The 15,376-nt window shown below is 41.8% G+C and overlaps 1 protein-coding gene across 1 annotated transcript in view; it reads left to right on the top strand.

Annotated features, from left to right (window-relative positions):
- Positions 1 to 15,376, top strand: part of myo1ea (myosin IEa) — a 135,747-nt gene that overhangs the window by 23,202 nt on the left and 97,169 nt on the right. The window contains exon 2 of the mRNA XM_048615726.1: positions 14,090 to 14,233. Coding sequence (XP_048471683.1) covers positions 14,090 to 14,233 — 144 coding nt within the window. The remainder of the gene's footprint in view (positions 1 to 14,089; positions 14,234 to 15,376) is intronic.

The following is a 15,376-nucleotide window of genomic DNA, read 5'->3' as shown; positions in this document are numbered from 1 at the left end:
TGTATCTGCTGTGGAAAGTGACTTTTATCCATTGAAAAGATGCAATTGTTGCCCTGGTATATATTCTGATAAATCTACGAGGATGTAGTCTTGCTGACGAGCCAGTTTTGGCAAATCTGGCATTTTTGCTCTGATAGATTCCAACTTCAGGAGCAGATGTGCTAAATTAACACAGCGCAGGTACACAGTAGAATGAGGTCATCTTCACCAGTGCTCGGTGATAAACTTCTAGTACCAGCCCTGACGAGGAGTAGAAAGTTCTTCTTAGGATATTCTTTATACCTATCCCAATTGTTAATTCACTTATTAATCAGATGATGTATTCTTCTCTATTTCTGTAATATTACTTCATGCCCTGTCATTAAAAACTGCATTCTGCTTAAGCTTTACAGTTAAAAGGCAGTGAGTGAAAGTAGTGTAAGTTTTTTTTTCAACTAACTTGGTTAGTTATTGATGATTACATGACATCTTGTAACCACCTTATTCTCTTCATTTCACACTTGTGTTGCAGCTTCCACATCCTCAAGTTCCCAAGGGACATTTCCAGACAATAAAAATAAATATTTTGAAGTGTTCTTCCTATTTCTATGCAGGCAACTGGGGCAAGCAGTCTGACCAGAGGCCCCACGATCAGTTATGAGATGAATTATCCATTTGTGTTGGTTGAGGTATGGCCAGCACACATTGGAATGGAATCTTTTGAGTCCACTTGAACAAGCAGATGCTGCCTCGTTGTAACATTTCATCCAAACGACATCATCTGTGACAGTGCAGCATTGCCTTGGTACTCCGAAGATTTCAACAATCTTCGGCAACAGAGCCAAGATGAACCTGTGTTGTTGGCAATGAGCTTTTTGTAGCATTAATTAAGCAGATGTCTTCTTTACACTCTAATGGTTGTTGGAGATTGTGAAGATAGTGGCCAGAGGTTTGCAAAGGCACCAGATAGGGCTGGAAATATGTCATGAAGTGGGCAGGAGAGCTGGGCCCTACATCATTACTATTTAGATAAAATGATTTAAATCATCATCGGGCCAGTGCTAGACGAGAGAACATGAGGGGTCTCATTTGGGCTGTGGATGCTGCCCTCCTTGCCTGTGGCCCTCTCTTTGTTGCATAAAGCCTTCCCTCCCTGCCTGCTGCTGGGCGACCTTTGCCAATTAAATGGCAAGATGTCATTGGCATTTTGAAATGGTCCCTGATTGGGACTCTCAAATGTAAATCAGCTGATAACCCCTTTGGAGTGCTTTGGGTTCGGCAGCCTGCACCATACACCCCAAGGGCTTGTCTTTTTTTCAACTTTCTCCTTGTGTGATATGAATTTTGCCCACCCCCAATCCCAAATGAGCTTGAAGGGCCATTTGAGAGGACAGTTGAGAGTCAACCTGTCAGTCTGGAGTCATGTGTTGACCAGATCAGGTAAAGATGGCTGATCTCCTTCTCTAAAGGAGAATTAGTGAACCAGTTAGGTTTCTATAACAATTGATAATAATTTCATGGTCACCATAGTGCTCCTGTTTATTTTCACAGCCCAAAGATGTGCAGGTTAGTTGGATTGACCAAGGGAAATGCAGGGTTACAGGGATAGGATAGAGGGGTGGGTCTGGGTGGTATGCTCTCCGAAGAGTCAGTTTGGACTTGACGGGCCAAATGGCCTCTTTCCGTACTGTAGGGATTCTATGATCATTGAGACTAATTTTTAATTCCCAAATTATTAATTGAATTCAATACCACCAGTTGCCACAGTGGGATTTGACATCTTGTCCTTAGATTACTAGTCTACTAATATTGACTAACTGGTGAGTTTGCCTCCAACAATGTATTTTACTCGTTACCTGTACCACCATAAGAAAGCAGGTGTGGATATGATGACATTAAAGGCATGTTGACCGTGATACTTCACAAAAAACTATGAGCCATTTTTGTGATGTTGGGAACCTTTTCTTTCTCCCTTACTGTCCAGCTGCCTGCCTCTTGTGTAAAGGGGTAGTGACTCATTGCATTCCAAAGATCAATTGAATCGGCCACCAGAAGATGTGGGACTGTGGTTTGATGATGAATCTGGCAATTGGGAAAACACAATGTTTTATTACAGCAGCACTGCTGTAACGAACAACTCTGTGAAAGGAGAGTTGCTATCTCCCTGCTTTGTTACAGTGTGTACTGATATCCTGGTCTACCCTGATATCAACCATAGTCTGGTTAGAACAGTTGTGGTTTGTAATTGGCTGGATCAATCAATAATATTTCTGGAAAGCATTTTGTGAAGCTATCACCAGATGAACAAAGTATTTTTGTAAAGAATCCCTACCCACACTGGGACTTTGCAATGAATGTACACTTTATTTGTAACTTATTACCATTGCTTTACTTTGTTGCTGAGTTAATACAATCCTATCTACATGTCCTTCTTCAGAACACTTTGTCTGAGAGTGCAGACTATTCTGAGCTCCGAGTTCAGTCAATTCTGGCAGTGGTGTGTGCTATTAACATCCCTCCTTAAATATTGCATTCTAATGTCTCAACAAAGGCTGCAGTAAAACAATGACTTTACTGTTCTTCACTCTTGCAGGGCCTCCAATGTCACTTATATAATTTTATTTTTCTTTCCACACCTCTTCCTTTGAGGTACAGTTGCAAGTGCCTCAATTTTCCTTAGCTAAGCCCATCCAAGTGGATTTTATTCCATGCAATCAACTGCAACTTTGATGCTGTATGGTCTGGGCCAAACTGAGAGCGTCACGTGCAGTCTGCATCCTACACTGCCACAAACACCCCACTAAAGTCAGCTTGAGCAGAATTGCTGGATGATGACCAATAAAAAACCTGGGGCAACAGTACTGATTGTAACACTTATACTGTGGGTGTGGTGGCACACCGATAATGCCACTGGTCTAGTAATCCAGACCTAGGTTCTTGGGATACAGTTCAAATCCCACCAGGAAAATGGTGGAAATTTAAGTGTAATTAATAAAGTTGGAATTGAAATAAGAATTTTTTTTAAGCATCGGAAAAAGTGTGTTAGGCGGCAATCAATTTGCCTTTCCGACTACAGAGAAAACATATTGTTACAATCAGGCCATTAGGAGCTGGATGGTGAGTTTCAGTGAATTCATCAGCAAATGACATTGACGTCCCTGGTCGCCAGAAGCTACCAGCCAATGAGAGGCCAGCAGTCTCTGGGTCCGAAAGATCACTAGTGGAGTCTAGTCCTTGCGGAGGGCGTAGGGTCCAGAGCCGAACAAATAAGTTGCTTATATATGCTGTACTCATGGGGTTGGTGTTGCGGGGAGAAACAGGTTAAGGTAATTGGATAAAGGTCTACGGATGGCTTTCAAAAGCCTACCCCTTCCCTGCAGCCCCCACCTGCCCCTTATTCTCTTCTATTTCCCCCATTTGAAGACCTGGAAACCCAACAGGAAGGTCATCTTGATTCTCCAGTCGGGAAACCAGACAATTTGCTTATTCGCTGGGAAGGCGGGTGATCAGGGAGTTGCTGAGGCCTTATGTGGCTATCAAGGTTTTAATTGCTGATGGGTAAGTCATGGACCTTCTCCCCCTTGATTTAATTAATGGTACAACAAGAAGGGGTGAGTTTCTCCAGGGTCAGAACTCCCCATTATTTCCCCTTCTTGCACACCTATTTTGCTACCTCTAGGGAGGTGAAAATTGAGTCCCTAGACTCAGTAATGGTGACTATTATTATCGTCAATACCTATTTGTTCACTAATGCTCTTTAAGGAAGGAAATCTGCCATCAAAACTGATCTGGTCTACACGTTACTGCAGACTCATAGCAATGTAGTTGATTTGAAATGGCCAGCAAGCCATTTCAATTGCACTAAGCTGCTACTAAAATACCAATGATTCAAGAAGCAGCTCAGTACCAGCTTCTGAAAGCTGTCAGGGATGGTCAACAAGTGCTGACCTAACCAGCAATGTCCACGTCACGCAAAAAGAATTAAACAAACACTACCCTGTCCAAAAACAGTTACGTTAGCCAAGACCTAGAATAACATTTGGGACAATCCTAGTCTGTATAGTTCAGCTAAATGCAGGATAAAATTAATGAATTATAATTAGAAACTCAGCAAGTTTGGATCCCACAGCTTGTAAAAGAAACTGTTATACAAGCCTTAAGTGCTGCAGTTTTCAGAATTCTGTCACAGTTTTGGTAGTATCAGCTGAATCTGTTGTTTTGTATTCTCTTGTTCTGAGTTAGCAGTTCTGCACTGTGAATGAGTCATTTATCACCATTTACTTTGCGTCTACTGAGCCCATCCCATTTACTCAAGTCGGAATGCATGCTTTTCCAGTCGGGAAGTTTGGTTTGATCACAATCTATTCCAATCTGATGAAAACATCATGTTTCAGAAGCAAAACAAATGACAGCAGCAGTTTTCTCATTCAACTGGACCCACACACACTCTTTCCTAATCCCATTAGCAGTTCATGACCCTTTTGTAATGTTTTCTGTTGATTTCCACACATTAAGGACAGTTTTTTTTTCTATTCTTTCATGTGTTTAGGTGTCACTGGCAAGGCCAGCAATTTTTCCACATCCCTAATTGCTCTTGAGCTGAACAAATTCTTGGGCAGTTAGAAGTCAACCACATCACTGTGGGTCTGGAATCACATATCGGTGAGAATGGGTAAGGATGTGTGCTTCACTGACCTGACCATCACCTGGTACCCATCCCTAGTTACCCTCGAGAAGGTGGACAGTGAGCTGTCTTCTTGAACTTGTAGATGGCGGACATGCTTTGTGGAGTCAGGAGATGAGTTACTCGCTGCAGTGTTCCTGGCCTCTAATGTGCTCTTATAGCCACTGTGTTTATGTGGCAAGTTCAGTTTCTGGTTAGTGGTAACCCTGGGATGTTGATGATTGTGATTCAGTGATGGTGATGCCATTGAATGCTAAGGAGTGATGCCTAGATGCTCTCTTGTTGGGGATAGTCATTGCCTGGCATTTGTGTGGCATTACTGATACTTGCCACTTTTCAGACCAAACCTCAAGAATGTCAGGTCTTGCTGCATTTTGACTGTGTCTGTTTCTGAGAACTTGCAAACCTGGAGATGAGACGATTATCCTTAAACAACTATCTTCCCATGTTGGGTATGATTCCAAGCCCAGCAGAGAGCTTTGCCCTTGATTCCTATTCAGCCTAATTTTGCTGGGGCTCCTTGATGCGACACTTATCAAATGTGTCCTCGATGTCAAGAGCTGTCATTCTCACCTCACCTACTTCTGGAGTTCAGTTCTTTTGTCCATGTTCAAACCAAGGCCGTAATGACGTCAGGAGATGAGTGGATGTGATGGAACCCAAACTGAGTGTCAGTCAACAGGTAATCGCTGTGTAATTGCTGTTTGCTAACACTGTGATTACCCCTTTTAGCCCTTTACGGATGATGGAGAGTAGAATAGGTGGTAATTGGCTGGGTTGCTTTTAATGTACAGGAGATACCTGGACAATTTTCCACATTGATGGGTAGATGCCAATGTTGTAATTGTACTGGAACAACTTGCCTAGGGCCACAACAAGTTCTGGAGCACAAGACTTCAATATTATTGCTGGAATGTTGTCAGCGTCCATAGCCATTCAGTATTCAATGTCTTTAGACATTTCTTGGTATCACATAGTGTGAATCAAATGGTAGAAAGACTTGCATCAATGATGCTGCGTCCTTCAGAAGAAATGGTGATGGGATCGTCCATTTGGCACTTTGGCTGAAGATTGTTGCAAATGCTTCAGCCTTATTTTTTGTACTGATGTGCTAAGATCCTCCATCATTGAGGATAGGGACATTTGTGGAACTTCCACTGAGATGTTTAGCTGTCCACCGCTATTCATGACTGGATGTGGCAGGACTACAGAACTTAGATCTGCAATGGTTGTGAAATTGCTTAGCCCTGTCTTTCAGTTGCCAAGACACTGTCACCATTCAAGGAGCTTTTAATTCCAGATTTATTCATTTATTTCAAATTTCACCTTCTGCCATGGTGGGATTCAAACGCATCTCACAGAGCATTAGCCTGGGCCTCTGGATTGGTAATCCAGTGACATTACCAGTACACACCGCCTGCTCTTGGATGAGATATAACTGTTGGTCTTGGGCAGCCACCAGCAGAAGTCCCTTACTCTTTAACACAATGTAATGGGATCTTTTGCATCCCAAAGAGGGCAAATGGCTGACTTTGGCTTTGTGTCTTAAGAGAAAAGAGTGTTCACAGAATCCTTACAGTGTGCAAAGAGGCCTTTCAGCCCATTAAGTCTGCACTGACCCTCTGAAGAGCGTCCCACCCAGACCCAGCTCCCACCCTGTCACTGTAACCCCGCGTTTCCCATGGCTAATCCACCTAACCTGGACATCCCTGGAAACTATGGTGCAATTTTAACCATTTTCACTTAATGTGCGTACCTTGGGACTGTAGGAGGAAACTGGAGCACCCAGAGGAGACCCAAGCAGACACAGGGAGAACATGCAAACTTCACACAGCCCAAGGCTAGAATTGAATCTGGGTCCCTGGCACTGTGAGGCAGCAGTGTCAAGCAATGAGCCCAGTAATGCCGTGACAAAGTGGCAAATATGAAAAGCTCAACATCGTACAGGGCAGGGCTTTACACTGAAATACGTCCTCCTCTTTCACTGTCACTGATGGGTTCTTTTTGGGTTTCCCTGCATTGCAGAAAACTCCCTCATGGCGGATGCTGCTTTTGTTGCATTAAGCTCAACATCTGCTGCAAGCTGAACTGTCACAATAGACTTTTTAATTTCTTTTAATAGTTGTCAAAGCCTGTAGGTTAGGGGTGAGATTGTGGTAAGTTTAGTGATTGAAGTGTAGTTCAACATGTATATAATCACGAGACACCCAATCTAGAACACAATGCCCCTGTTATGTTGAATACTTATTTCATTTCTCTGCCTCTGCTGTGAAAATTTGCCTTGCCACATTGAGGGATGCCTCTGCCTTTGTCCCTTAACCTTATTTCACTGAAGGTGATTATTAAAATTTTAAAACATATGCATATTTTATAAAGGAGGCCTGACGAACATCTATTACCAAGCTGAGCTCCTATGTGATTGAACAAAGGTGCCCGATTTTAATTAAGTTTAATTCTGTGGAATTTTAAATGTGCCATCTTCAGTTAATTGATTAAGGGGGAAAATGGTCAGTCACTTAAAGCAACTATGTTTTTATTAGCACTTCACAGGACCATTACTCATAAACTGCTGAAAATATTTGCAGTACTTGTTGGAGGAATTTTTGTGTCCAGACATACCTCCTTTTTGCATTGGTTAAATGAGAAAATGCTAGCTCTGTGATTAAATCAAAACCATGACTATTTCCTTTACCACAGCATTAGCTTTCTATTCTCCTTATATGGGAAAGAAATTTTCAAAAGCAGTTGACTGGCTGTGGATCTAAGGTTGTGTTTAAAATTCCTTGGGCTTTGCAAATTTAAGGATTGGGAAAAGGGAGTCCCAGACAGTAGCAGTTGTCAGTAAACGATGCGTTAATTTTCAAAATAACAGATATCTTGATTAAATACTGTAGCAGTATTTAACCATGCACTTTTGTATTTCTCAGCCCCGCATCATTGTTAAAAATAAAAATAAATATTTGTAATCAAATTTCATATGTTCTTATAAGAAACTCATCATAATAAAATTACTCACTTTATGATTGTTGCCACATGTTCTTTTGGCCTAGGTATTTTTGTAAAAGGTCTTTGCCTACAATGGTTACTGCACTGAAAATAATTCAGTACATAAAGCACTTTGTAAAGACCTTGGCTGCCTTTTCTTTGAACTGTTGGTTGCTGCTATTGATGATGTTCCATCATCAAAGATTTGTGATGTTTCTGGTCTCCTAACACTGTTCATTCGGCTGAGCTGGTGAAATACAGGGCTTTGGCAGCATGTCATTGAATAAGATAATTTCCTACACTTGTTCAGTTGGAAAGGACACAATGTGGAAATTTAGGCACTGACACCAAGAGTCCCACTACGCATGAAGAAGCCATTGCAATTACCGTATTGAGTAGATATAACTAAAGTAATAATACTTGCATTTATAGAGCTTTTTTTTAAGATGAAACATCTAAAAGTGCTTTATGTACTGAATTATTTTCAGTGCAGTAACCATTGTAGGCAAATCCATTGACCTGCATACCAGTTTATGATTATATTTGAATGATAGATGAAAACAGCTCCCTCCTTAACAAGCCTCTAGAGGAATCCATTCAGTTCAGGCAGCACTGTGAGAAAAGGAGAGATACTCATTGAGTGCATTTATGCAACTTTGTAGACACTGACTTGAGAAAATAAGGGCTATTGTAGGTTGCCCTGTGAAGTAATCAGGTGGACAAATAATTAAATTTTTAGAGGAAACTGCGTGAATAGCAATAGGAATCTGCAGGTGATTCCATTGAGGTTTTTGCTAGTTTTTGACTAGTTATGAAAAAGCTAAGTTGCATTTATATTGTGTCTTTTATGATCTTGGGATGCTCCAAGTTGGTTTACAGTGAATGAAGTGTACTGAAAAGAGTGAACAGCCGTAATGTAAGAAATGTGGCAGCCAATTTGCATACAACAAGGTCCTACAAATAGCAGTGTGATAATGAGCAGATAATCCTTACATCGTTGACAGATACATGTTGGCCTGGACACCAGAAGAACTCCCCTGTTCTTTCACTAGTACCAGGAGATATTTCAGCTGAAAGCAGGTCGGACCTCAGTTTTACATCCCAACCAAAGTCAGAACCTCTCATAGCATAGCATTGCCTCAGTACTGCACTGGGGTGTCAGACTGGATTTTATTCTCAAGGCTCTGCAGTGTACCTTCAACCCACATCGTTCTAAATCAAAGGTAAATAGCTACCACTGAACCAAGGCTGATGGACAAAGGAGTTAAGGACTGTTGGGTCAGCCAGGCCACAATCAGATCAGCCACAATTTTATCAAATGGTGGAGTGGGCATTTGTCAAGATCTCAAATTCATTTCAGCCTTCCATCGCAAAACATCAGCTTGCCAAACAGCTACAATTTGCATTTACAGAGCACCAATCATGTAGTAAAATATCCCAATATGTTTCATAGTGGCAACATAAACAGAGGGACCTGGGGGTTCAGGTACATAATTCTTTGGAGTTTACGTCACATATAGACAGGGTAGTTGAAAAGGCATTTGGCATGCTTGCCTTCATGGCTCAGACCTTTGAGTATAGGAGTGCAAAGTCATGTTAAGTTTGTACAGACATTGGTGAGGGCTCCTCTGGAGTACTGTGTACAGTTCTGACTGCCCTGTTATGGGAAGGATATCATTGAGTTGGAGAGGATTCAGGAGAGATTTACCAGGATTTTGCTACGTATGGAAGATTTCAGTTATAAAGAAAGGCTGAATAGGCTGAGATTTTTTTCACTGGAGCTTAGGAGTTTGAGAGGTGACCTTTATAGAGGTTTATAAAATCATGAAGGGCATAGATAGGGTTAATGGTAGGTGTCTTTTCCCTTGGATGGGCTATTTCAGGAGTAGGGGACTTATTTTTAAGTTGAGAGGAGTGTGATTTTAAAAAGACACGAGGGACAAACATTTGACATAGAGGGTGTTTGTGTGTGGAATGAACTTCTCCAGGAAGTGGTGGATGCAAGCTAGTTACTATGTTTAAAAGACACTTAGATAAGTACATGAGTAGGAAAGGTTTGGAGGGATATGGGCCAGGAGCAGGAGGTGGAACTAGTTTAGTTTGGTACTATGTTCAGCATGGACTGGTTGGACCGAAATGTCTGTTTCTGTGCCGTATGACTCTATGAAACAAAATGTGATGCTGAATGACGTGATGTGATCTTCAGGCAGATGGTCAAATGTGTTAAGCAGGGCGGCTGAAAGGAGAGTTCAGGAAGGCAGTTCTAGAGGTAGGGGATCAAGGCTGCCATAGGCACCACCAACAGGTGGTAAAGAGATTAAAATCAAGGATACACAAGAGTCCAGAATTGGAGGAGTGCTGACACATCAGGGGACTTTGGGTTGGAGTAGGTTATGCAGAAGGGAATGAGGCGATGGAGGGATTTAAAAACACAGGATAAGAACAGGTGTAAGAATGTCGAAGAATATACATGGGTATGCTTTCTATCAGATATTATTCACATACAAGCATTTAATGTAATTTTGTTGCATTATATGCCACCTTATTCTGTGAGTAATGTGAAATATTCATCTGGACATTAGGAATATCTTTGAATGTCAATGTTCCTATCAGTTTACTGGTTTTTATTATGAGTATAGAAACACTTTAAATTATGAACAACTGTTGCATTAACAAAGTATTGCACTGTTTATTTTGGTTGGATTAACGCTTGTCTTAACATAGGGGACAGAGAATATTAAACTAAGCGCCGTGTTCACATCATTATTTGGAGGGGCAAAAACAGGAATTGCTAGAAAAACTCAGCAGGTCTGGCAGCATCCATGAAGAGAAAGCAGAGTTCTGAAGAAGCAGCAGTTTCTGTTTTTGTTTCTGATTTCCAGCATCCACAGTTCTTTTGGTTTTTTCTTTATCATTTTGAGGGGTATTTGAAACAACAGCACTTAAAATACATTCAATGATGATCAGCCAAGAAAAAAGCTGACATACCTCATATTAATTTTATAATTCATTACCATTTTTTAACACAATATAAAGTGTGGCAACAGAACAACACCATCAATATTTCAGTGAGTCAGGTCTTTAGTGCATCATACAATTTTGAGTGGAAACATTTGAGGTTCAATTTATTATCTATAAATGGCAGCTAGGTTTCTAATCATTGTTAATATGATGTTTTCTAACTTTTATACTGTCTGTGAGAAAAGGTACATTTTAATATAAATAAATTTGAACACATGCTATGGTACGGTTTGGAATATTTATGGTATTTTGTGCCTTCTTGAATACCTTATCTTCCACTGTCTGCCAAGTACAGAACTTTTAACATGTCCTTAGACATATAGGAGAGGACTGTTTTGCTGTATGAAGCATACTTTACATTTTTAAACCACGTAAATTTCCACAATCTTGGCAGCATGAAATGTTAGACTGTTCTTACAGCAAACAAAAGGTCAGGAACGATGAAGATTCAAAACAAAACACACTCCTGACCTGCCTTTGATTAGTTATAACGATAATACAGTTGCTCTCGTGTAATCGTTGTAGAAAGCAGGGTATGTGGACTAGTGTGGGTTCTCACTCTTGACCACTAAGAAATGGAAATATGCCTGTGTGAATGTTAACAGGCTGGTTAATTATTTTGGGAGGGCCCTCACCATACTCTGTAAATCAGGTCTTTCGCCAGGAATCACTGAGTAGCATCGAAGGTTTGGAAGGCTGATTGACTTGCCCTCTTCCTAATAGGAAAATTGAAACAAATTGTAACAGCCCTACCACAACATACCTGCCGTTGGCTTATGTAGTACAGAGCAAGGATCAAACTACAGCCCTTCCTGGTCCACTCATGAGCTAATGTGATTGTCTTCAGAACCATTGGGTTTGCGTATAATTATCACTTTTTTTTCATTCAAGTAAGGCCAGTGCGTGCTGACCTCTATTGTAGCTTAGACTTCAAAGCTTTTTACCTTTACCCAGGGTGAAACTTGATTTTCATAAGCCTGTAGCTTGAGGATCAATACAGGATCTTGTGTTTGGACTATCTAGACTAGCATTACCACAGGTCAATGGTTGGACTCTTCTGCTGTCCGAATTAAATATAGTCAACTCAACTCTCTCCAAACCTGTGGGAAAGTCTATGCTAACTTTCCAATTTATGTAGGTTAAATGCTAGCAAATAACTTATTTTATATTTGCAGTTCTATGATATGCTAAAAAAAGGGTATTCATCCTCAACATTAGAATAACTGAAGATCCTCTGTGGCGCAGCTATATTACTCGGATACCTGCCATTGTGCAACGTGTACATGTGCTGGAACTTGCTGAATTGAACTAAAGAATGGAGGCAAACACGCATCATCCTCCGACACTTCCGCCATCTGCAATCCGACCCCACCACCAAAGACATCTTTCCCTCCCCACCCTTATCTGCTTTCCGGAGGGACCACTCTCTCCGTGACTCCCTTGTCCACTCCACGCTCCCCTCCAGCAACACCACACCCAGCACTTTTCCCTGCAACCGCAGGAAGTGCTACACCTGCCCCCATACCTCCTCCCTCACCCCCATCCCAGGCCCCAAGAAGACATTCCACATCAAGCAGATGTTCACCTGCACATCTGCCAATGTGGTATACTGCATCCGCTGTACCCGGTGTGGCTTCCTCTACATTGGGGAAACCAAGCGGAGGCTCGGGGACCGCTTTGCAGAACACCCACGCTCGGTTCGCAATAAATTACTGCACCTCCCGGTCGCGAACCATTTCAACTCCCCCTCCCATTCCTCAGATGACATGTCCATCCTGGGCCTCCTGCAGTGCCACAACGATGCCACGCGAAGGTTGCAGGAACAGCAACTCATATTCCGCTTGGGAACCCTGCAGCCCAATGGTATCAATGTGGATTTCACAAGCTTCAAAATCTCCCCTCCCCCTACCGCATCTCAAAACCAGTCCAGCTCGTCCCTGCCTCCCTAACCTGTTCTTCTTCCCACCTATCCCCTCCTCCCACCTCAAGCCGCACCCCCATCTCCTACCGACTAACCTCATCCTGCCCCCTTGACCTGTCCGTCCTCCCTGGACTGACCTATCCCCTCCCTAACTCCCCACCTACACTCACCTTTACTGGCCCCATCCCCACCTCTTCGACCTGTTTGTTTCCTCTCCACCTATCCTCTCCTCTATCCATCTTCTATCCGCCTCCCACTCTCTCCCTATTTATTTCAGAACCCCCTTCCCCTCCCCCTTTTCTGATGAAGGGTCTAGGCCCGAAACGTCAGCCTTTCTGCTCCTATGATGCTGCTTGGCCTGCTGTGTTCATCCAGCCCTGCACCTTGTCGTATTTACCTCCAGATTCTGGCAAAAGAATTTAAGAAAAATTCTTTGGTTCCTTTTTAAGAGTTAATGCTAACATGATGGGATGAATAGCTTCATTTTATGCTAAGGGATTCCATGAGAACTATCACTCAGGAGTCAGAATGAAACCACATTGCAAGGGACAGTGTTGGTGATTGGTGATGTGCAGGAGCCTCCAACACTTTTCTTAAACAGAGAATGTTAATTACCTCTACTTCTGGCTAGCTTTTGAAAGATGAAGGTTGCTTCTGACGGCTCACGTAGTGACATTCCAAATATTAATGTAACGAAAGCCTTCGGCATTTGTTAACCAGATCTGGGAGTGTTTTAGGGGTATTATAATCTAAGACGCAAACAAAATGCAAACTCTTTCACCCCAGTGTCAGGTAATCTTTGGAAGTGCAACAAAGATCACTTGATTAATGGCTATCACAGAAGTCGTTATGTATATTGTGATAATACTGGGGATGAATGCACACTTCTAAAATATATATCAGGAGTCCAATGATATGAACCAAGATGTGTCTTCTATTCTATCACAATCCCCCAAAGATAACTGAAGGATGTATTTTCAACTGTATATTTGCTGATATGATAGATGACACTTTGTCTGCTTAAGATAGCCAGGTTCTATGTAGTAGAAGTTTCAGCATTAACAGTGCAAGTTCTATTGGTATTATATAAGCTTCCACAAAAGCTGTCTTTGTTCTAGGCTGTTTGTTTGCAGCCTAACCCTGGTGATGCTGGTCTGAACGCGAGTATCAGTGACTTTGCGAAGCTTATATGTGTATGGCCACACACTGCTGGAATGTAGTGCCTATTGTGATGAGTTTGGTGGAGTGGGGCACTTAATGCGAAGGGGGATGTGCTGTCTGTTGAAGACCCTGCTGCCCTCTCACCTCTGACCCAATTCAGTCTGGGCAAGAAGACTCATGGACACACTCAGATAAAAGCAAAATACTGCAGATGTTGGAGAAACTGAGCAGATCTGGCAGCAACCGTGGAGAGAGAAACAGAGTTAATCTTTCAAGTCCAAAAAAGCTACAGTAACACTGAAAGTTAAGAGTTAATTACATTTCTTCTCCTTTTGCAGGGGAGCAAAGGTCACTACAGGTATCATTGGCAGAGTCACAATGTCAAACAGAGTGGAGTGGACGATATGGTGCTTCTCACAAAAATCACAGAGGATGGCATTGTGGACAACCTGAAGAAACGATACATGGATGATTATATTTTTGTATCCTTTCAATGCCAGATATAAAAGTCACGCAGACAACAAAGATAAAAAGGTGAACTTAACAGTTTTCAGAAGTCTTGATCACTTTGCATTTTTGTGCATTCCAGAATTAATTAAAAATGACTGTGGGCATCTCCCAAGTCATTGTTGGCCATTGATGACCATTTATTAGCTCCGATTGTGGTGCACTCCCTTCCGGGCTGTGACTGGCCTCCGAATAAAATGGTTTAAAACGATAATTGCATGACCCAAGAATCCAGTTCATGCACAAATATTTGCCCTTAAATCTTTGCCTTGACTGAGTATTTTCTTCAACAACTAAACCATAAGTGCAAAGCTATAGGCAAGTAAAAGGGTAGGGAGCTTCTTGCAGCTCACTGAACGACTTTGATGCGAATCCCTTGAACTTGTTCAATACTCACCTTTGTCCCAGTAAAATGGCTCTTCAACAGTGGGCAGAGTGTCAACATGACAAGACTTTTACCAAAATGCAGTGCCATTCTTAATAGCAACTCTGTTGACAAATTGTTTTGACTCCAACAGAAGTAGATTTTGATATAAAATTGCTCACTAGTTCAGTTATCTAATGGTTTTATTTTTAGAAATGCTGCCTTTGTCTTGGCCGTTCAGGCCACTCTCAAAATGTATCCATATTTTGCTCCAGTGAATAAATTCCACTTGGCAAGTTATTTGGTCGGAGAATGCTCTTTGTCTTTCCCATCCCCATTAACTTTAGTGCAGCTCAAATCCTGCTTAAAGGACATTATTTCGAATGTATGTATTGTAAAAGGGGAGAAAGCAGCAATTATCTGGCTCATGTGTTGATCTGCTGACTACTTAGGCTTTTGTTAATCTGCAAGGTTAGTCATAAATAAGCTGGGATCAATGGAACAACAATTCCAACCTTTATTCGGTACAGAGTCTAGCTTTCTCAGCTGAGACCAGGAATGCTTCCAGTGGCTTCAACACTGCCAAATTAGGAGGAAGATATTCATCAGTGTTATTCCTTTTGATTACCCAGCAACTTGTGCAGGATCTATGGAGATAGGATCAGGTTTCACTATGATACCTCTTGCGACAAATAGTTTGGTACTGCTCAGAGATAGTAGGAACTGCAGATGCTGGAGAATCCGAGACAACAAG

This window comes from Rhincodon typus, chromosome 33 (assembly GCF_021869965.1).
Source record: "Rhincodon typus isolate 14 chromosome 33, sRhiTyp1.1, whole genome shotgun sequence".
NCBI lineage: Eukaryota > Metazoa > Chordata > Chondrichthyes > Orectolobiformes > Rhincodontidae > Rhincodon > Rhincodon typus.
This window is presented reverse-complemented; position numbering and strand designations above follow the sequence as displayed.